The sequence below is a fragment of the Pipistrellus hanaki genome, assembly GCF_964339955.1.
Source record: "Pipistrellus hanaki genome assembly, chromosome: 5".
Lineage (NCBI taxonomy): Eukaryota > Metazoa > Chordata > Mammalia > Chiroptera > Vespertilionidae > Pipistrellus > Pipistrellus hanaki.
In genome coordinates this window covers 58,261,295-58,283,712 of record NC_140507.1, presented here as the reverse complement: position 1 = coordinate 58,283,712, position 22,418 = coordinate 58,261,295, and the positions used below count along the sequence as shown (strand labels likewise).

The 22,418-nt window shown below is 42.4% G+C and overlaps 2 protein-coding genes across 5 annotated transcripts in view; both read left to right on the top strand.

Annotated features, from left to right (window-relative positions):
• The window catches only part of ETFDH (electron transfer flavoprotein dehydrogenase), a 259,286-nt gene that overhangs the window by 135,135 nt on the left and 101,733 nt on the right, over nucleotides 1-22,418 (top strand). The gene's annotated exons all lie outside the window — the stretch shown is intronic.
• Nucleotides 1-22,418, top strand: part of FNIP2 (folliculin interacting protein 2) — a 120,478-nt gene that overhangs the window by 73,261 nt on the left and 24,799 nt on the right. For all 4 annotated transcript variants that reach the window (XM_084884164.1, XM_084884162.1, XM_084884163.1 and 1 more), the window contains 6 exons: nucleotides 7,112-7,241; nucleotides 11,458-11,659; nucleotides 11,937-12,025; nucleotides 14,090-14,236; nucleotides 14,355-14,524; nucleotides 20,891-22,220. In XM_084884164.1, the coding sequence (XP_084740290.1) occupies nucleotides 7,112-7,241; nucleotides 11,458-11,659; nucleotides 11,937-12,025; nucleotides 14,090-14,236; nucleotides 14,355-14,524; nucleotides 20,891-22,220 (2,068 nt within the window). The remainder of the gene's footprint in view (nucleotides 1-7,111; nucleotides 7,242-11,457; nucleotides 11,660-11,936; nucleotides 12,026-14,089; nucleotides 14,237-14,354; nucleotides 14,525-20,890; nucleotides 22,221-22,418) is intronic.

Genomic DNA, 22,418 nt, shown 5'->3' with positions numbered 1-22,418 from the left:
AAGGACTGATTGGAAGGGCCAAGCTGTGCTAAGGAATTTGGGTTTCATCTTGTTAGTCGGACAGCTAAGGATGTTACTTGGTTGGCTGTATATTTTAGATCCATGCAGCACTTAACAGACCCCCTCCAGAGAAGCTGGACCAATACAGTTATTGCTAAAATAGATCAATGATGAAGGGGCTAAGGGAATTGGACAATACATAGATTTCCCCCCATTAACTTTATTTCGATATAATGTTCCCAAACTTATGGGGCTTCTTGCCACTGTGTGTGTATGTGTGTGTGTGTGTGTGTGTGTGTGTGTGTGTGTGTAACTAGTATAAAATGGTTATCTGATTTAACATAAAATTTTGAAAACTAGACCATTGCTGGTTTTTTTCCTTTTCACCTCTTTTTTTGGGATAGTATCATAGAAAAATATACAACTTTTTTTTCCCTGGGTTATCCAGTGGCTTTTTGTAATAACAGAGAGGAAAGAAATCTTGATTTTGATTTATCCTTAATGCATTTTACTCATAATTTCTCCAGTGCCTCTTAGTATAGTTTGTAACACACACAGATTAGGAAATACAGGAGTGTCCAACTCATTTACAGCCTCAACTAGTTAAATAGACTTTTTTTTTTTTTAAAGAGGCATCAGTAAAGGAATAAACTAAATAATAAGCTCATAGTGTTTTTTACATTGTAATATTAGCACTTTACTTAAAGGTCTTTGCCTTACTCCCTGAATCTTTGGAATGTATTAATAAAGTCATGAAAAATACATACATATATATTTTTCAGAATTTAGTATTCATTAACTTTTACTTACAAGTTTGAGAATCATTTTTCTGGTGTCATTGTGGAAGATGAGATATAGAAGTGGAAGACAAGATGAAATTTTTTTGCTTACCAAAAGATTGGAAGCATCCTAAGTGTTCATCACTGGGGGTTGGTTCCATGGCATACTTCCTAGTAAGGGAATACCATGTGGCAGTTAAAGGGATTGAAGCAGCTTGGCAGGCCTTGGAGTAAGAAAGTTCTCTTAGGGTGTAGCAACAGTGTGTTACAGTAAACTCTCATTTATATTTAAAAAAAAAACAAAAAACAGGCATATATCTATCTCTCTCTCCACATAAAGATAGGTAATTATGCAAATAGGCTGTCTCTGAGAGGGATACTGCTGGGATAGGTATGGGGGGGGGGGAATGCATCATTGTATCTTCTTTTGGATATTTTGAATGCATCCTCTGTGCATATATAAATAAAAAGGAGGAATGATTTTTAAGAGGTTCTTTTAGTGGCTGCCATTAGAAATATTTCAAGTAAAGTCTTAGAAGAGGGATGGATTTCAGCCATCCAGGAGGTAATATTGGCAGGGCTGGGTGACTGATGGGACACACAGGAGATGGGGCAGGAGGGAGGAACCAAAGGTAACGCTCCAGTTCCTAACTTGGGAAAAGAAGCAACTTGGGGTGATGGCTTTACCCAGTTTAGGCAAAGCAGGAGACAGATACTGAGATCATATTTATTGGAAGTGTCTATAAGTTGTCCAGCTCTGGTTAGTCAGCTGTAATTTAGAAATAGGAAGCTGGCTCTAAAGAGATGAGTTGGAGCAGAAACTAAAATTTGGAAATCTTGGGTGCCTGAGTAGAGTAAGGTTCAGAGGGCCAGGACTGAGTCTGTAGTCACTGAGCCTTGTTAGTCTACCACCTTAATAACACATTTACATTCTCTTCCTCACCAAAATATCCACCTCATCGACAAGAAAAACAATTCCCCCACTCTCTGTGCAACTTCATTTCCTCTGTTCTTCAGAGCAGTAAAATAAAATGAAGATCAGTATGAGGAAAACTTCTAGTATGTACTTTGAAACATTTTTATTTAGGCGTTTTAAAATGAACCATCATATGTTTAAAGAGGCCATGCGTTTGGGCCGCTGTGCAGATACAGGATGGAGCCCACACCCAGAATGTGGTTTGGATGTCAAGACTGATGACACCACATACACACCAAGAGGGTGTGAGGTTTATTACCACAGTCTGGGGTTTTCTGCTGAGAGCAGGGTGGCTTCTCAAGCTGGTCAGAAAATGACTTGCAGGAAAGGGAAAGGAGATTGCTTAGGGGTGGGGTTATGGTGGTTAGAGGGTAGGTCTAGGGTGAGGGGTCCTGCACATGGTGTGAACTTCCTACCGGCTCCAAAGGAGGAGCACCTAGGCTTTCTCCTCAGCTTCCCCAGATAACGGGGGGTTGGGGGAGAGGAAGGAGAGGAAGTAAAAGGAGGTATAGTGTAAAGCTTAAAAGCTATCAGTAGTCAAACATCAAATAGTGGAGTCCAACACTTTATTACCACATGGGTCACCATTATATTATATAATGCAAAACGTCGTCCCATTTGTGCCCGATACAGTGCTTTGTAGAGAGTTGCAAGAGACCAAGACTATACTGTTCCTGTTTGTTGTCTGTGTGTGGGAAGGGCCATGGCACCCTGTTGACCTTGCGTGTATCCATCATGGGAAACGGCTTGAACTGCCATTTATCAGAGTTTTGGCGGCATAGCTTATGCTCCTACCCACAGCTCTCCGCACGAGAATAGGAGAATGGGAGCCCCAAGGAGCTGCTGGGAGGTCATCTCCCACCCCTGTTTCCATCTCTCCTGGGCAGTTCACCTGAGACAGTTTCTCATCACCTCCAGATTCTGATGAGATGTGGAGCTTCCTGCCCAGGCCCCTAGAGCTGCAGGACATAAAGCTGGCTCCCCAGCAGCAGGGGGCGGGGGAGCCTCACAGCCTGTGTGGCAGGCATCTGACCCCTTTTGTGTCGGTGTTGTCCTTTTGTTTGGTGTGTGGGAAAAGGATCAGTGGGAACTGGCACCTTTGGCTTTTTCTTCTCACTGTCTTTGTCTCTAACACACTATCCAAATCTAAAAAAGTCTTGTATCTTTACGGTCAACTCCTTACTGTCTTGTATCTTTACGGTCAACTCTTTCTCTTCAATGTGTGGACTTGGCAATCTGTACTGACACTTGGGCAGAACTCAGTTTCTTCATTTCTTCAGATTTCTCATATTCCAAGGCAGATCTTTGATATTCTACTGGAATGGATATTTTATTTTCTTCAATCTTATAGTTTGTGGAAAAGTAAAGCTCTTTAGCTTTAGCTTTTCTTTTCTAGGTTTGCCACTATGGTTTCAAAATACCTTATTTTAAAAAATAGGCTTTATATTTGTAGAGTAGTTTTAAGTTCACAGCAAAACTGAGTGGAAGGTACAGAGATTTCCCCACCTCCGCCCCATGCATAGCCTCCCCTGTTATCAAATCACCCACCAGAATGGTACATTTTTCAGGACTAAGTGGATGCTAGTTGAAGACTTCTCCTCAGACAGGAGGGTAGGGGGAAAAAAGCACAAATTTTTAAATAGGAAGCTAACCAGGTACACAGTGTTAACAGTAATCTGGTGATGGGATTTTGGCTAATTTTTATTTTCTGATTAGCGCACAAAACTGCAAAAGTCTTTGTAATCCATGTATGTATTATCATTTTTTCTAATTCTAAAAGGATTCTACAAAGAAAAGTATATTGAAAATATTAAGGAGCTTTAGACAAAGCACATTTAAAGCTTAAATTGAGCCTAGGGATAATTTATAAGTCTCATATTTTATTACTGAGGCACCAATCGGAGAATTTGTTTACACAGCTCACAGAGCTAATTGGGGTCATGCCCCCTACTGAACTCCTGTGTAAAAACTCTCTAGTATCCAGTAAATGCCAGGCCCTATAGCAAAAGGAGTTTGCATCAACTGGGCAGAGCCTGTGTAGCTCTGTTTTTGTTTTTTTTTTTGTTTTGTTTTTTTTAATTCCCTACCCTAGGATATGTTTTTATTGATTTGAGAGAGAGAGGGGGGAAAGGAGAGAGACACACAGAGAGAAACATAAATGTAAGAGGGAGTAACATTGATCAGTTGCCTCCCATACGTACCCCAACGAGGGATTGAACCCTTACCTTTTGGTGCATGAGACGACACTCCCACCAGCTGAGCCACCTGGCAGTGCACAGCTCTGTTTTTATCAAGCTCCTCAGGTGAACAGGATGCACAGCAGAACACAGGCATTGTATCACACTGCACTGCCTTTCAGACTGAGCCTCGCCAGCCATCAAATTCACTAAATGTTGATTGGATAGCTGGATCCACTCTTTTCTCATGAAAAATGGCAATAGTTTGTGGGCCAAAATTAGGCCTGGTTTTGTATCTGAAAGTTGTAACTATATTGTTTCTTAGAGTGTCTGATTGATATAAACCACAGTACTTTTCCATAAAAATCTTATTGAATAATCCTATATAATAATAGAGGGATATGCAAATTGTCCAGGATGCTGTAATATCACGATGCTCAGCAGGCAGCATGCACAGCAGGTGGGGGTGGGCAGGACCTTGCAGCATCAGAGACAGGGTTAGGGTCGCAGCGGGGGTTAGGCAGGCATGCGCAGAGGTGGTAAGGAGTGAGGGGTCCTGGACTGCAAGAGGGATGTCTGTCTGCCGACAGGTGGACGTCCCCCAAGGGGTCCCAGATTGCGAGAGAGCTCAGGCCTGGCTGAGACACACACACACACACACACACACACACACCACACAGTGCATGAGTTTTGTGCACTGGGCCTTTAGTATAAAGGTATTTTTGATGAGGAAATGCTGGATAGCTCTAAGTCAGCACTTTAGCTTAATATTTCATTTGTATGCCATAAACATTCTTAGTCAGCATTTTTTAATGAGAAAAGGAATAGTCTCTTCTATTTTCATTTTTTTTTTTGCCTTTCCTTTTCATGTCTCTATTTACAAATCCTAGTTCCTTTTCATAATTGGCTAATCAGCATTAATAACAAATTAGTACTCCAAAATGTCTTAATTAGTCCACCTTTTTCATGAATCATCAGAGTGAATAGCTAACATTCATCATGTGGGACTCTGGGCTAAATGTTTTATATGGATTGATTTAATTCTCACAGGAACCTTAGGAAATAGATCAGTGTTTTTCAAACTTTTTTTTTTGGTCTGTAACACATGCAAATGCATTTTACATTATGATCCAGTAACAAACATCTTTATAAATAACAAACAAAAGTATTATTAATTAATCATCAATTAATACTAACACTGCTCTATGCTATTTTTAAATGTTGGTTTCAATCCACTAAACAATTCACAACACACTAGCAGATTGCGGTTTTAAAGAAAAATACTAAGATGTGGTACTATATTGTCTCCATTTTACAGATGAGAAAGCTGAAAGGTTAAGTAAACTATCCACATGTCACAGCTGCTGAGTGGCAGAGCTGGGATTTGAACTAGGAGCTTGGGCTCTTACACAGTTTACTAATTTCCAGAGTAAATTGTATTGCTATGTATATCACAGCAGTCTTGCTTATGTGCAGGGATAAAAATGTTTGTAAAACAAGTACTACCCCTCAACTGTCCTCCACCTGCCAACAGAAGTGTATTTGCTCAGCGGAAGACAGGTGACCTTGAATATTTGGGAGTAGGGAACGAGGACCTTCTGGATTTTATAGGAGACTTTGAGAATGTGGGAGGTAGGGCAGAAATTTCTAATTGGAATTTTTTTTTATTAAGTAATTTTGTGTGTCTTTGAGGAAAAAACTCTCTTTTATCTCATTTCAAAATTCTCAGTAAAATTACTAACTCATTGATATTTGAAATGTGTATTTGATTTTGGAGATTTATGTCCAGGCTTAAGTCAAGGCTGAAGCCAGATTTGAACAGAGGCCACCTGCTGGAGCCAGCCACATCTGGGTATCACTTTAGTCCAGAAGTGCTGTGTATGTAGTAAACATTTATTTATTCAGTGTCTGTTGTATTCAGGGCACTGTCCTGGCACACAAAGCATCTCATAGGTCTCTGCTGTGGGCAAAAGCTTGAGTTGTAGCCTGGAAAGCTCATTGGTATTCTTCTAGACTTGAAGCTTCATGCAGGCCGATACATTGTGTGTCTTATCCACCACTGTATCCTGTACCTAGCACAACAACTGACACATGATAGACACTCAGTATTAGCTTACTGAATATTGACTAATAGCCTGGTAACTCCTGTAGTATTTAAGAACTCAGGTCAGAGAGCCAGGTTATTCCCATCTGTCTGTAAGCATAAATAAAAATATAATAGTCATTTGGAGATACTGCCTGTCAAGTGATATCAGTGAGCAGAGTCCACTATGATTACTGAAGTCAGTTTCCTTTGCCGTATGATTTACTTCTGAAAATGTCTGGACATCTGTAACACCCCATTTCCTTTTCCACTGACTAACATTTCAGTATGTAATTCCTTAGCCCTAGGGAAATAAAAGGGGACAGTTCATCTCCTTTCATTCTTCTAAACCATTAGATACCTCCGAGCCACTGTGATTTGAAAGAAACCCTTTGCCTACCTGAGATGGACCAGTCCCTCTCTGCCTGTTAGAGAAGTCTGGGCCAGCATGCCAGCTCATACTTACTGCAAGCCCAAGTGCAGGCATCTAGTATTATATATCAGGAGGAAGCAGAGAAAGGCTCAGAGGCAAATAGGCAATCCAAGCAGAAAATGGACTTAAGATTGGAGACTGGAGGGGGAGGGAAGGCGGGATAAATATCGTGTATTTGGTGATAGGGAGCAGGAGAGGAGATACTATGTGGAGCAAATACTCACTTGCCTATATTTCAAATATTCATGGAGCAAATACTCACTTGCCTAAATTTACTTACACCTGTGTAAGTAAGCATTGTGCAAATATTTCATTGGTTACCCAGTGGCAATATAATCAGTTACGGTCTATGTGGACCATTTTATGAGCAATATGCACTCTGCACTCTAATTGAATGAGTAATAATCACTTTGCATTCATAATATGGGGCCAGGTAATTGATGCACTTGCTAGGTTTATAATCCCTATTTCACTCTGTTTGTTTTCCTTTTTAAAGGATGTTTTCTTTGCTGTACATAGTCTTAATAAGGGAGAAGGTATGTCTCCCCCTCCTGGCTATGACTGGTAGAACCTAAAAATTTAGGTTATTTGCATATATTTTTTAATGTAGCTACACAGTATTCATTTACCTCAACTTTCAACTTTTAACTTTCCTGCCTGCAGCCTCCCTAAGCAGCCTTTTGATTACACCGTTCCCATCTCCGAGCTCCTCTGCGTCCTCTTCTAGCAGCTACCAGCGCCGCTGGCTTCGAAGTCAGACAACAAGTTTGGAAAATGGCATCATTCCAAGGAGGTGAGCTGCAAGTGTCCTCTTGCTGAGAAGGGATTGGTGTAGGCAGCTTGGTGGGACTGGCAGGACACTGAACTCACCTATTGTCAAGGGAACAAGAGAGCTGATACTTTCTGATGAGCTTCAGTTTAGCCTGAGAGTTTACAAGTTAGAAGTTTTCTGGAAAGAACAAATAAAAAGAACAACAACAACAACAACAAAAATCTCCTGTTTAGAAAACACTGGGAAATATCTAGATGGTTGTGTCGTGTATAAACTTCGTATTTTGTTCATTTAAAATGAATATGCTCTATGTTTTCATTGGCTTCCTTCCAAATGTAGCTCTTGTACGTTAGGAGGGTGGAATAAATCTCTTCCTTGGGTTATGGTGACACCAGTGTGAAAATAAATGAACTCAAAGGTTGTGACATACTCTCTCTATAAAACTTAAATTCTTAAACTAAGCAGTCATGAATTAGATTATGAATAGAGGTGGCATCAATCTATTTTCTGCCTTCATTTCAGTTGATTTTTATTGTTTTTTAGTTACCAGTGTACATTCAGTATTGTTTTACACTAGCAGCCCGGTGCACGAAATATGTACACTGGGCGGAGGGGGGTCCCTCAGCCCAGTCTGCACCCTCTCCAATCTGGGACCCCTTGAGGGATGTCCAACTGCCTGCTTAGGCCCGGTCCCAGTAGGATCATCCCTCTCACAATCCAGGACTGCTGGCTCCCAAGTGCTTGCCTGCCTTCCTTCCTGATTGCCCCTAACCGATTCTGCCGGCCAGCCTGATCACACCCTAATCACTCCCCTGCCAGCCTGATTGATGCCTAACTGCTCCCCTGCCTCACCCTTTAGGTGCATAGGATGATGCTCTAACCAACTGAGCCTCAATCTTTACATTTACTTTCTGTTTCTATACCTGTGGATATTTCATTTATAATGTTGCAGCAGTTTTCAAAACCAGAAATTATAAACTCTTTGAAGAATTTTGATAACTTCCTGGTGTGCTACATTGTGGTGTCCACTCTAGGCTCTTACTTGGTGATTATTTACTATTCTGGGGCTCAGGACAGAGAGTTAAATATTTATGCAGAGTTCATGGGGATGGGACCCTGATGATGATAGACAAGCTGCCCTCCCACCATGGGTCACTTCCCTGCCTAAGTCCTTCCTCTCGCCCATGTTCGTGACCACTGCTGCTGCTGCTGCAACCGTCACAGCCACCAAGCTAGGCCCAGGTCCCAGCCTTGCCACGTTGGGGCTTTGTGGCACCCTGTGCATGTGTGCCTGACCACCAGGCCAGTTACTCATTGTCTGGGTTGCATGCCGTGGGGTTTGAGCCTACCACACACTCTGCAGTCTGGTATCTTTACTGCTCACACACATGCGCCATTGTCCCATCAGACTTCACTTACAGACTCAGTAATAAAATCATTAAGAATCCAGGACAGCAACTGCAGAACATTAGACCAAACCTAATGTCCTTCTGAGAGCAGGCAGGGCTCCATGTGACCAGGATGCATGCCTGTGGAGCTGGCCTGGACCCAGTACTATTAATACTGGGCCTGTAAGTGCGGTAGATATTTTGTATTGATCCTGTGAAGATCCTTTCATTTAAAGGATGTTGCAGTTGGTTGCTCCCTTTGGCAGGTTGGTGGGTGGGAAAATTAGTGTCTTGTGCTAGAAAGAAGAACAGTGGGTACCAAAAATATGATTGTCTCTGGCTTTGGGAGAAAACTCCCAGTTGTCAAACCTTTCTTCCTAAGAGAGTTAAAGATAGTCAGTGAAGATATTCACAATCCTTAACTGGTAGTTCAGCATAAGTTCAAAGCTGACATAAACAATTACACTAAGCAATCTTGATATCTAGTAGAGATCACTGAAATGCACTTAAATAATCACAGTTTGGCATTGTTCATGAGCTTGAAGTACTCAGAGTGTTTGTAAATACTTATTTATGTCAACAGAATTCCCTTTGAGTTTTTTATAAGGAGAGAAATGAAGTGGGTAGCAGTAATCTTTGCTTGACCCAAAATTCTAATGTCTGATGTGATTACTCCCAGGTTTTTCCCTCAGAGCCCCTTGGCACGATGCATCTGATGGCACGAACACCAGCAGATGGGTCAGATTGGGCTGGAGTCCCTGGTCATTTCCAGTGTCCAAGAAATGAATCTATTAAACTAGAAGACAGAAACCCTGGGTTCTAATCTAGTATTGTCACTAAGAGGTTTTCTGTTCCTAAAGCAAGTTGATTAATCACTTTGCCTCAGTTTCCACATTAGCAGAAAGGTCTATGGTACCTCACCTGTTAGGTGACTGAGGGCAAGGATAAGATAAATTATTTGGGCGCATACCTGAATTTTAAAAAACATTCAGAAACATCTTTTCTTTGTGGGATAATTTAAAGAATATAATTACAATGCCACATAACCTGATTTATTCCTGTTTGGTTGATCCAAGACTACAGAATGAAGCTTAGTTGCTTTTTAGAATTCCTTGTAGAGATACATCAAGCAAGTAAGACCTACCCCACACTGTGATAGCTATGCAAGTTTCTCAGAAATTCAGTAGGGGGCGCTCTCTGCTATGTTGAAGTGGAATAGTTATTGTTTACATGGTAAAGATGAAGACTGCATACATCTGCATAGGGTTCAGTGTTTATTGCAATTTGATTATTAAGACCACATTGGCTGAAGATGAACGGGCTGATGTGGTCATTTTGCTTTTGAATAAGAAGGGAAATAGGAGATTGACAAAAAGGGTACCAAGGAAGTATTAGTATCAAACAAGCTCAGAATTTTCTGTTCAGAGTAGAAATAAACTGATGTAGGGAAACAAATTATTGTACAGGTACTTTTGAAAAGAAGGAGCGTTGTATGAAATTAAGTAAAATTCTAAGAGCCTCAAGAATTTTTTTCTGGTAAGCAGATGATTAGGATCTAGGAGTTTCTCAGAGAAAACAGGTGATGGTTTAACATAATGTGTCACATTTACAACAGCCTCTGGAGACCATATCCTTACAGAGACATGTCTGTTAGTGAGAGCCTTTACTGGCTTATCGACCACACCCACATCTCTGGGATCCTGCGTGAAGTCGAGAGAAACAATAGCCTCTCTCTCTGAGGTTAGAACAAAATATCTATCTCCTTTCCTTTAAAAATAAAGTAGCGTTCCTGACCATACAACTTTAGATGTATGTGTGTTCTTTAAAATGTGGGTATGCTTGAAATCACATGCACATTATAGATTGAGTAGAGCACAAAATGAGAATTTAAAGACCAAGAGTAGGAGGCTAACTGCCTCAGTCCTTCAAAGCGTAATTGTTGTGTTGTAATCTGTAGTAAGGAAAAAGGAGGAAATGGTATCCTTCCATATTTAGCAGAGATACGAGTCTAAATGGTGAAGTTAGTAAGAGAAAATATTGCACAATTACCGTGTGCCAGGCTAGGGGCTTTCCTTTGCAATGTTATGTCATTGGCTTTGATTTCTTTGTAGATAAAACAAATAAACTTTTTTTCTCTCTCTTGCTGATCATAGCTATTTGGCAGTTATGCTGGTTTTCCAGAATAGTTAAATAAGAGACATGGTTGGCCCATATTTGAATATATATTCAGGATTTATTGGCTACATGATTGTCTTGTCATAGAAGCAGAGTTTCTCAAAAGATGTTAAGTTTTTGAGAACCGACTATTCCAGAAGAGAGGTGGACCTTTCTGTTTGGGGATTTCCGAGGGAGCTAAGTCAGCCACAGGGCTCAATCGAGCATTTACAGGAGTAACTTCATCTAATTCGAACAGCCTGGAAAGTGAGCCTCCACTACCAGCAAATATCCAAATATGACCCTTGGTTACATAGAATCCCACATGGGATCATTTCTCTTCCCACACTCTTACCTATTGATGCCTGTCAACCAGAACAAAGGGCCCATGTTTTGAGTGAACAGACATTTCACACCCCTTCCTAAATACCACCACTGTGATGCAGAGTCCAGGAGAAAAGTACTAAGGATCTAGCAAGAGGGCATTTGAAATTATTTTCAGGTTCAAATAGTATTAGGTTGTAAGCTATATTTTCATGACAGAGAATTACAGAAGAGAATGAATTAGAGGTAGATCAACTCCTGGTTAAGACTCTGAGTGTTCTGGATTAGCCACCTGAATGTCATCCTCTGACATCAGAGTTTATCTTGAGTCTGATGCACTGAATCAACTCATCAAACTTACTTTCCTGCAGGTCAACTGATGAGACATTCAGCTTGGCTGAGGAAACCTGCAGTTCTAACCCTGCCATCGTGCGGAGGAAGAAAATCGCCATAAGCATCATCTTTTCCCTGTGTGAGAAAGAGGAGGCCCAACGGGATTTCCAGGACTTCTTTTTCTCTCACTTCCCCCTGTTTGAGTCTCACATGAACAGGTTGAAGAGTGCAATTGAAAAGGTAATGAGAATGTAATCTTACTCAAATAGAGAAGGGATTATGAGTCTTTAAAGACTCTTTTTCAGATATCAGATCACTTTCCTAGAGAATGTAAATCATTGATATTAGATATCAGATAATGCATGGCTTTAGGAGAGGAAATGACTGCTTCCTGATGACTTCAGGCATCACTACCTTGAGTGTTTTGATTAATATCTTTTATTAATAAAGCCTAGTAAATAGTTATACAGGGTTTTCTTTGCCAGAGACTAATCTGGTGTGTTTCTCTTCAATGAAGGCCATGATCTCCTGTAGGAAGATAGCAGAATCAAGTCTCCGAGTCCAGTTTTATGTCAGCCGTCTGATGGAAGCTCTGGGAGAATTCAGGTAAATTCACAGTTTGTCATGATAATAAATTTGGGAGTAGCAGTGGCAGCCATGGATGTAGGGAGAAGTACTGTAGAGACCATGACTTGGAAGAATTGGGAGCTGGCAGTTTTAAGTCACTTTAGTAGCTCCTTTAAAATGGAAATTAAGGTCAAAGGAGCAAAAAATTTAAGTCGCCCAGCACCAAATAATCCTTACTACTGCCTGACAGACAGTCTTTGGTGTTGTTTATTAACAGGGTGAATGGATAAAACTAATATTTCTGTGTCTCTTTTAAGCCTGTTCCTTATTTCATGTCATCCTCACAAAAGCCCTAACAGTAGACACTATTACCCTATTTTACAGATGTGGAAATTTGAGTTCAAGGATCTTGTCCAAAGCATAGATGGAGAGGGTATCTATGTTAGGGAGATTTACATTCTCACTGGCCAGGGTAGGCCTGGTTTATACCCAGTCTTCCCACATGTCTAGTTTAGGCATGAAAGTATATGATTATATTATAGTGCGCTTTCATTGTTAGTTTCTAATTGATGATCTTTGTACTCTGAACACTAATTTTCTAGAGTCCTTGTCCCTAATGTCTGGGTGGAAAGGTAACCTGCTTTGGATAGCATGAGGGATTCTGCTGAGTTGGGATTGTCACACCATTTCTTAGAGCCAACTTCTCGGTGGGGAATGGCATCCCATTCTAAGGCAGTAAGGAGTTAATGAATCAATATTGCTCTGTAGCTGAGGGACAAAGAAGTTTACAGTTCTTATTGTTGGAAGATTTTTTGTGATGCTCAAGGTATATGCTGGTGGATCCTATACTCCTTAGAGCAAAATTCTAGTCTTTTTTAAGTCCTGGGTTATATATAAAGTACTTAAGTCATGTTAGTCATTATCTGGTGATTGTTAAGAGCTAGCCACCGATGTCAGAAATAGGTAGTGTGAAGTTGTGCTTTTTGCTGGCAGTCTGATGATTAGTAAACCTATTGTTTACGAGGATAGATCTGAAGTTGATTGTTGCTCTGCTTTGGTTGCAAGAAGCTGGCCTGTGCTTGAGAGTCTGGCTGCTAATTTAATGAGAGGATCGATTTTTTCAGAGGTCAAGAATGTGAAAGTATAGAACCAGAAAGTTTCACTTACAATGTCCATAGAGAGGTCTTGTTCTTACTTCAACAGCCTATCCCTCCAGAAATGGGGACAAAATAATGTGTTAGTACTTGGAGACCGTAGGTTTAGTAAATGAATCCCAGTTCCACATGACAGTAATTTGTCATTGCTACCTAACTTGGCAAATGCTCTGTTTTTTTGCCAAGGTGGAATTCTGTTGTGTTTCAATTCTTTTATGCACACAGCCTAGAAAATCAAGTCAGAATATGTTGTAGCTATTTTGATTTGGGAAGAATGGATGTGCTTTGCAGCTAGTCAACTTTGCCATTGTGCAAAAGCTGCAATATGTAAATGAATATACAGATGGTCTAATTAGCATATTAGCTCTTTATTATATAGGATTATTCAAAATAACATTTGTGAGTTTTGTATATTCCAGCATGTAAAAGCTGCTCAGTTCAAACCCAGTGTCCATGAACAGGTGACTTGACATCTCTGACTCAGTCTCTTCATCTGTAAAACAGGGCAAAAATAGTTGCTGATTGCTATGGGAATTCAGTTAGTTATATATAAAGCACTTTTGTTACTGCTGAAAATAACTGTGTTCCAATAAAACTTTATTTACAAAAAAGGAGACAGTCAGATTTGGCCTGTGGGTCATAATTTGATGACCCTGATTTTATATTTTGCATGAGTCCCTTGAGTCATACATAGATTCAGATTATTGTTATGTCCTTTATTCCTTTATATAAAGACTAGAGGCCCAAGGCACGGAATTCGTGCAAGGGGCTTGGCCCTCGAAGCCCCGGCCAGCCCTCACAGCACCTCGTAGACCTGGCTGGCCTTCGCAGCCCTGGCTTCATCTGGAAGGTCACCCAGACGGTCTAATTAGCCTATTAGCTCTTTATTATGTAGGATTATTCAGAATAATATTTGTGACAGTTTTGTATATCCCTTCTCTTTTCATAGAGGGACTATCTGGAACTTATATTCTGTTCCAAGGATAGCGGAACCTGTATGGCTCACCATGATGTCCAGCACTTTGGAAAAAACCCAGCTCTGCCAGCGTTTTCTCAAGGAGTTCACACTCCTGATTGAACAGATCAACAAAAACCAGTAAGCTTCAGCTCTCTGGAATGTGATGTGCATATTCCGTGGCCAATGTATGTCCTGTAGGTGACGTGCCTCTTCCTGCGTTGATTCATCTGGCTGTATTTTCTTCTGTTTCTCGAAGGTTTTTTGCTGCCTTACTGACTGCAGTGTTAACTTACCACCTGGCCTGGGTACCAACTGTCATGCCTGTTGATCACCCTCCCATTAAAGCCTTCTCAGAGAAACGCACCTCTCAGTCGGTGAACTCGCTGGCCAAAACACATCCCTATAATCCTCTGTGGGCACAGCTGGGTGAGTACCTGATTTGATTATTCAGAGACTATATGGGACAGAATAGGGAAAATACTAGAATTTTTATTGATATTAACTCCAGTGATACAGGAAATAGGAGATTGACCCACAGATTTCTAATTGTGATGCTACCAGCTTCCTCACCATTCCCTGCTAGCAGCTTTGTTCTACTCTTTTAAAGATCTGTAGGTAATTTTGTTCTCCCAGAACACACAGCAAATCACCCTAGAGCTTAACCTTGGCATTATGGGCCTTCGGACCACATAATTCTTTGTTAGGGGTGGAGGGGCTCTGTTGTGTATTGTAGGAGGTTTAGAAGCATCACTGCCTTTTGTTCATTAGCTGCCAGTGAAAAACCCCCTTCCCTTCCAAAGCTGTGATAATAAACAGTTTCTCCAGACATTGCTGAGTGTCCCCTGGGGTATCGGGGAGAAGACTCCCCCTGGCCGAGAACCACTGCCCCAGAAGGTGGGCTGGAGAGGAGAAAAATAAGACAAAAAAGAAAGTAGTACATATAGTTGTACCATCTTTTAAATTTCAGCATAAGTCAGAAACCTTATCTTTTCCTACACGGCGTCCTTGAATTAGTTGGTGGCATTATTTCCTCAAAGCTTAGTGCTGACACATGGTATAAGAATCTTAATGCTCTGGCAGAGTTGGGTACAGAGTTTGGGACTTATGAGACCAATTTTGCATATTTTGGATTCATATGGAGGAGAGCTATACTATAGAACCGCTCGTTTATCAAATGTAGAGAGTGACAAGTAAAATTTGCAACTCTCTCTCTCCCAGACCCTGTGCTAGATGCCAGAGATATGGGGCTGAATAACATGCTCTGCTTAGCCTCCAGAAACTAGCTGTCTAACCGAGGAGGCAGATTTGTATTCAGATGATTTCAGGATGCTATGAGTAGTCCTTGATTGGAGGTGTGCAGAAAGAATGCAAGAGAGAAACTGTGAAGTGTACTAGTAAAGGCTAAGAGCGTGAGTGCTGAGCCAGAACTGCTTAGATCAAACCCAGTGTCCATGGGCAGGTGACTTAAACTCTCTGACTTAGTCTCTTCATCTGTAAAACAGGGCAAAACAGTTGCTAATTGCTGTGGGAATTCAATTAGTTATATATAAAGCTCCTTCGTTACCACTGAAAATAATATTGGAAGTCTTAGAAAACAACATGTGATAATAACAATGATGAGAGTTGTCACTGTGAGCCAAGCACTGTTTTAAGTGCTTTTTACACATATTATTAGATTCTCATTCAAATCTATTTCTATTGCCCTCACTTTATAGGTAATAAAGATGTTTTGCTCTTGTGCCCTGGATCATGAGATGTGAATACCTATCTCACCGTTAGGGAGATAATAGGTGCATGTTAAATGAATTAATAAAAAATTTATTAATTCATAAAGAATTTAAGGATGTTAAAATGGTTTTAATACAAGCAATCAGTACTGAGTTCACAAAAGTATTCGGAGTGTGCCTAACTCACTCTGGGTCATCTGATTCTTCCTGGGGAAGGCAGAGCATTATTTACTGTTCTTGTTACTGAAGAAAGGTAGTATTATCAACTGGTCACTATGAAGAGAAGAGGGCTGAATGTTAAGGAAACATGATTACATATTGCCAAGTCACCCATTTAAAAACAATGCTAATTAAGTAGTATGCATCTAATTAGATAAATGTATTTATGATTAGACATGCTTCTCATTTGAAATTTAATTAATTGTGAGCCATTAATTCCCTTTGTTCAACTTAACAAGGCAAAGTCCCTTCCTGTGTGCTCACAGTCCTTTCCGAGGAGATCGTGTATAATTGAACCTCCCATGCTCCCTTCCCCCTAACAGTGCAGCAGTGTCTGGCTGTTGACAAAATGGTGTGAGGAAGGCATAAGGCCCTGGTGCAGAGTCACGCCATAGCTTTATAAAGTCAGGTGTAAATAATGGTTAGGTTTCTATTATAAAAAATCAAGAGGCTTTAATAATTTGATAGGGAAAGATGCTTATTTCTAATTATTATTATGTTGTCATTGACTGTTTACCAAATCACAGAAAACAGGAAAATATAAATTGCCTGGAATAAACACTGATGCAGGTATAATTTTAATCCAGGTTCTTAATAATAGAGAAGATTCTATCTTGAATTATTTTAAAGGCATATCTGAGAGCTTAGCAGGACAGGTACTGTTATTAGTCAAAGTGGAAGAATTTTTTCCATGAGCCAATATTCTTTCCAGGGTAGGTTCTATCTGGGTTGCCATATCATACCAGTGGTAAAGGTGTTTGCCATGAGGAAAATAATTTCCTGAGGCCCCCATGGGAGGTGGGGTGTTGTGAAAAGCTGTACTGATGATGTAAGATTAAGGGAGTTCTCCTTTAAGTTCCCATCTTCATCCATCTCACCATTGGAAGGAGTCTAATCTTTTCTTTAGCAGGGCCACAATTAATGTCAATACCCAGAATTTCTGCTGCGTATAAAAGTCCAGTCCAGTCCAGCATCTGGCTAGCTTATTTTGTGTTCTCAGGACCCCATTATGTGTCGGGTCATGACCATGGACCATGTGGCTGCTTAAGACCACATGGCTATGGAGAGAGAGCAGGCGAGCAAGAACAAGAGCAAGAACAAGAGAGTGGGAACTCTTTGGGGATTTTAACTTTTCATGATTTTGCATGCATTTGATGGGATCCACGTTCTAGCCAATCCATTGTTCCTCTGGTTAGACTGATAGGCAAGAACCTTTCCCATGGGCGCCCCAACTTCACTGTGCCTGTGCCCATCTCCCCCTTTGTTGGACCCCTCCCTCCAGCGATCTGCAGGAAATGGATCCTTGGTTCCCTGGGGAGCAGGAAGCAGTAGCTTCCTGGTGAAGCTGCCCAGGTGACCATGCTTATAATGACTAGCCTCACTTTGCCCTTTTTCTATGACTAATATTAACTAGTTAATTACAACAGTAGCAGTACCACTGCTATTCCCTCTTCTGCCTGGTTTCTCAGCATTCCCAGGAAGATGAGGAGAGAAGCTGGAAGCAACAAGCCCTTCACATTCTCCTGGGTTTGCTGCTCAGGGGCTTAACCTTCCCCCTTTTGTCTCACACATGCTCTTGGCATACAGGTTTTCCAGGTGTGGCTAACTACCCGATAGTGGGTGTGCAAGCTGCTTAGTAGGTCAAAAGAGCATTTAAAAAGTACAATAGAAGAGAAATATCAGGGTGACGCATGTGTTTTGTAAATTCAAAGGGAGTGTGAGGTTGCAGTCTAAATGCATTTCTTTCTTGGGATGGGTATACTAAGTTGGAAAGCCACCGTCTTTCACCACTGATTGAAGGAGTTTCATGTGGATCTTTTTTATTTATTTATTTTTAATCTAATGACCTCAGTGATTTGTGGAAAGCCAAACAATACTTTGCAAGAAAAATTAGTTTGAGCTAAATGATACTAAAGATGCAATAAATACAATGCTTAGCATTAGGGTAATACTATTTAAGAGGGACTTCATAGCATATACACATTTATTATAATGTAATCAATGAATAAGGGTCCCTTTAAGATAATTAGTTTCTCTCCTTGTCTCCCTTTTAATTTTCTCAGTTTCTCTTTGTCTGCTTCTGTTTCTCCATCTCCCATGTCCCCCACCTCTTCCACCCTCTGTTTTCCCACCCCTTTATAATGCTGCTGAATTCCCTCAGCTTTTCACCTCATTCTCTTCCCCTCTTTTATTCTATCCCTTCTCATTCTACTTTCTGTTTCTATCTTTTAGTTTCCCTTGGTATCTCCTTTCCCTCTCCCTCGGTGTTTTCCTATGTATGCTTTACGCTCTCTGCTTTCCTTACCTCTGAGCTTTTCTCCAAACTCCACCATTTTGTTCTTCTCCACTCCCCATCTCTTTTCTCTTTGCTTTCCTCTCCTTACCCTCTGTCTATTCTTCTCTTCTTTCCATTGGTCCCCTCTCTGTTCCTCTCCTCACTATCTCCCCTCTCTAGTGTCCATTCTCCGAGTCCCCCTGTTTGTCTATTTTCCTATTTGTCCTTTCCCTGATCTCTCCTCTCAATCTGTCTGCACCCCTCCCTGCTTCATTCTCTCTCTGTCTCTGCCCTCTCTCTGTTTCTCCTGCAGTCTTTTCACCCTCCCCCATTTTTTGTGTGCTTTTCCCATTTTCTCTCTCTTTCTTAATTTTAAGTTTGTATTTTACATAAAATTGTGCTTAACAAAGAAGCACAGAACATAACATTTATCATCTTAACCATTTCTAAGTGTACAGTTCAGTGATGTTAAGTCTATTGCCATGGTTATGCAACTCATCTTCATTTTGAAAAGTTATACTCAGGAGAACAAAGGAATCTACTCTAAAATTAGTAGCTTTTTCAGTCTGGACTCAAAAATTGCCTTAGAGTACAAGCCCTGCTAGGTGGGGGGTGCGGCCTGAGGTCACCTGCCAAGCCCTGCCAGGCAGGTGGGGGACACAGCTTCAGGTCCCCCACCCTGGTCCAGCACCACACAGCCTTGTTATGACTCGTTATGGGAATCCCTCCTTCACTGTGAGCGCAGCCATCTTGTGTTACGGGAACCCTGCTTCTGCTGTGGGCGCAGCTATCTTGTGCTATGGGTGTTACGGGAACCCAGCCTCTGCTGTGTGCAGTGCCATCTTGTGACAGCATTACAGTGTGAGGGTCAGTTTGCATATTGCCTCTTTATTATATAGGACTAGTGACCTGTCGCGTGAAATTGTGTGAGACCCAGGACCCCTCCCCTCGCCTCCTACCCCTTGCGCTACGGGACCGCCCCGAGTCCTGGAGTCCCTCCCCGCATGGCCGGCATGCTATGAGATGGCCCCAAGTCCTGGAGTGCTGCCCCAATGCCCTGCCTCCACGCCATGCAGAGTGGCCGCTGGGCCCCAGGGGATGCGCACACAGGGCCACAGAAACCCTGGTAGAAGCCACGCAAAGCAGCCACCGGGACCCTCATGCCCCAACAGGGCCCCTGGAACCCCGGTGGCTTCCTGCCCCCACTGCCCTGCTCCGGCTGTGCACATCACCATCTTGTGATGGTGTTACGGTGTGAGGGGCAATTTGCATATCATTTCTTTATTATATAGGATTATCTTATCTCTCCTTTATTTAGAATATTTTTAAGATTTGATTTATTAGAAAATTTTGATTATTTCCATAATATAATAGTTTCTAATTCAGGATTGGTTCTGTAGAGGTATAATGAGATAAATCCATGTCAAACATTTGGCACTATGTCTGCACAGTCTGTAAATGTTGGCTTTTTGTTGTAATTTTCATCGTTATTATCAAAATATCTATTACGTAACTTATCAAATGCAATAATTTTAATAGGCACTTGACCAATACTTTTATTTTTTTAATCCTCATGCAAGGATATGTTTTTATTGATTTGAGAGAGAGAGGGAGAGGGAGATGGAGAGGGAAAGGGAAAGGGAGAGGGAGAGAGAGAAAGAGAGAGAGGTCAATCTGTTTCCTCCCATAGACACTCTGCCTGGGATTGTAATTGCAATCTAGGTATATGCCCTGTCTGGGAATCAAACCTGCAACCTTTTGGTGTATGGGATGAAGCTCTAACCAACTGAGCCACCTAGCTAGGGCTTAACCAATATTTTTTTTATGAAAAGTTTATATTGTTGGGCTTATTTATACATTTGCCCTTCTACCTTTAAACCAAATGTCTGTGGTTCATTAGCCAGTTTTTAATCAACTTATTAGGTTATAACTTATGGGACATATTTTTTCCAGCAGAATTTTCATGTGAAGTAATAGAAATATTCAGCTTCATTCATATTCAAAATCATATTATTCGTGACTAAGTGATTTTCTTCTTGTTAATCAAATTGATTCTACTTGGTGCATATGTGTCTATTGAGAGAAGTCTGAACAGGCCATTCATTAAGTATTTTGAATTGATTCACTGCACTTCAGAGATCCTTGAATTTGGATTTCATTCCAGGCCTATTGTCCGAGGGTTCTTCTTAAAAAGTCTCATCATTCTAGTTTCCAAGATGCAGCATTTGACTTGGTCACATATTCAGGGCTCTTTCTTCTCCCTTAGGAGGTGGAGTTGGCCAGCCAGTGAGCTAAGTAGGCAGATCTATAAAGGCTGTATAGACCAGTGCTGACCCTTTACAAGAGCAGCGTGCTGCAGCCATGCCCCGCCTTTTCAGACCGGCTCTCCACTATAGACGCAAAAGTAAAGCACAGCCGTTACTAGGCATTACTTACTTCCCTCAATCAGTTGTGTGAAGAAGCTATTTTTATTTGGGTCTGTAAGTCATTTGCTTTTCTCTTGTAAAAGTCGACATATCCAGGGCACGCTCATCCCTGACTCCTTGTATTTGTGTCCGCTTTGCTCTGCAGGTGATCTCTACGGAGCCATCGGCTCTCCGGTGAGGCTGACGCGCACCGTGGTGGTGGGGAAGCAGAAGGATTTGGTCCAGCGCATACTTTACGTCCTGACCTACTTTCTCCGCTGCTCTGAGCTGCAAGAGAACCATCTGACCTGGAATGGGAGTCACGGAGAAGGGGACCAGCTGTTCAATGGGAGCAACATCACAACAGCCTTGGAGAGGGGAGAGGTGGAGGAGTCTGAGTACGTGGTGGTCACGGTGAGAAGTGAGCCTGCTCTCCTGCCCCCCATCCTGCCCGCAACACTGACTGCTGAGGGAAGGAACCCTGGACCCGAGGGCCTGGCTGGGGCCCCAGAGGACAAGGACATCAGCGACCTCTGTCCCCAACCTGACACAGAAGGAAACAAGAGTTCCGTGGCCTGCGGCCCAGGCTACCAAGACCCAGCCCTGGGCAGTTCTTGGAGACCGCGGGGCACATTTTGTGGGGAAGAAGAAAGTGAAAAAGAGGCCCCAGGAGATGGCTGCTCCAGGTTCTCCAGCTGGGAAGGTTTGGGGGCAGGACTGAAGGCCAGTGAGGAGCTGAAAGGGGAGATGCCTAAGAAACTACCGCACCGGTCAGGGGCCTGGCCTTGCCCGGACAGACCTCCCCGGGAGAAGCCTCCCTTAGAAAGGGTCACTTTCCAGATTGGGAGCTCCGCATCTCCAGAGTCTGACTTTGAAAGCCGCGCTCAAAAAATGGAGGAGCGGCTCAAGGCCTGCAGGCAACATCCAGAGTCAGCAGGTTGTCCCTTGGTGGAGCCCAGGGTGGCGGCTGACGTGGCTGAGGGCCAGCAGGTTTCTAGGTGCTCCTTCCTGCCTGGCTTCCGGCGGAGTGTCTGCTGTCCTCAGAATCATCCATCCGAGGGGGAGGAAGGTGACTTTGACAGGACTTACGCTGCAGACAGAGGCTTCAGCACTGAGGCTGCGACAGATGCTGCCGGGCACCTTGACCCCCCTGCCGACTCGTCCGCCCCTGATGCCAGTGCGGCAGGGACTGGGCAGAGGACGCTGGAGAACATGAAAGGGTTTACTTGGAAGCCTGGGGAGGGACCTTTGATAGAGCCTGTGTCTGGCAAGTGTACCCAGCAGGACTCACGCGTCTCCGTCGCTACCGATGTCCCCTGTGGGGATGCCGACGGGGCGGCCGGCCTCAGGACTGAAGGAGACATTCCCAGAAACGAAAGCTCGGACAGCGCTCTTGGAGACAGTGATGACGAAGCGTGTGCTTCAGCCACGCTGGATCTAGGCCACAGCAGCGACCCGGCTGAAGGGTCCTTAGAAGTGGAGCTGCCTCTGCCCAGGTAACACTGGGCGGCTGGGACGCAAGGGAATTGGGTCCAAACACAGCCATGACCACGTTGGCTACCGTTGGCTCTCACACATAACTGTTGTCTTTCCCAAAGTGTTAGAAGTTTTATCAAACTGATGCAGTTTCCGGCCTGCCCTTCCTTCTGGGATGCCCATTGGCTGAGTGCATCGAGCTCTCTGAGCAAGGAGAC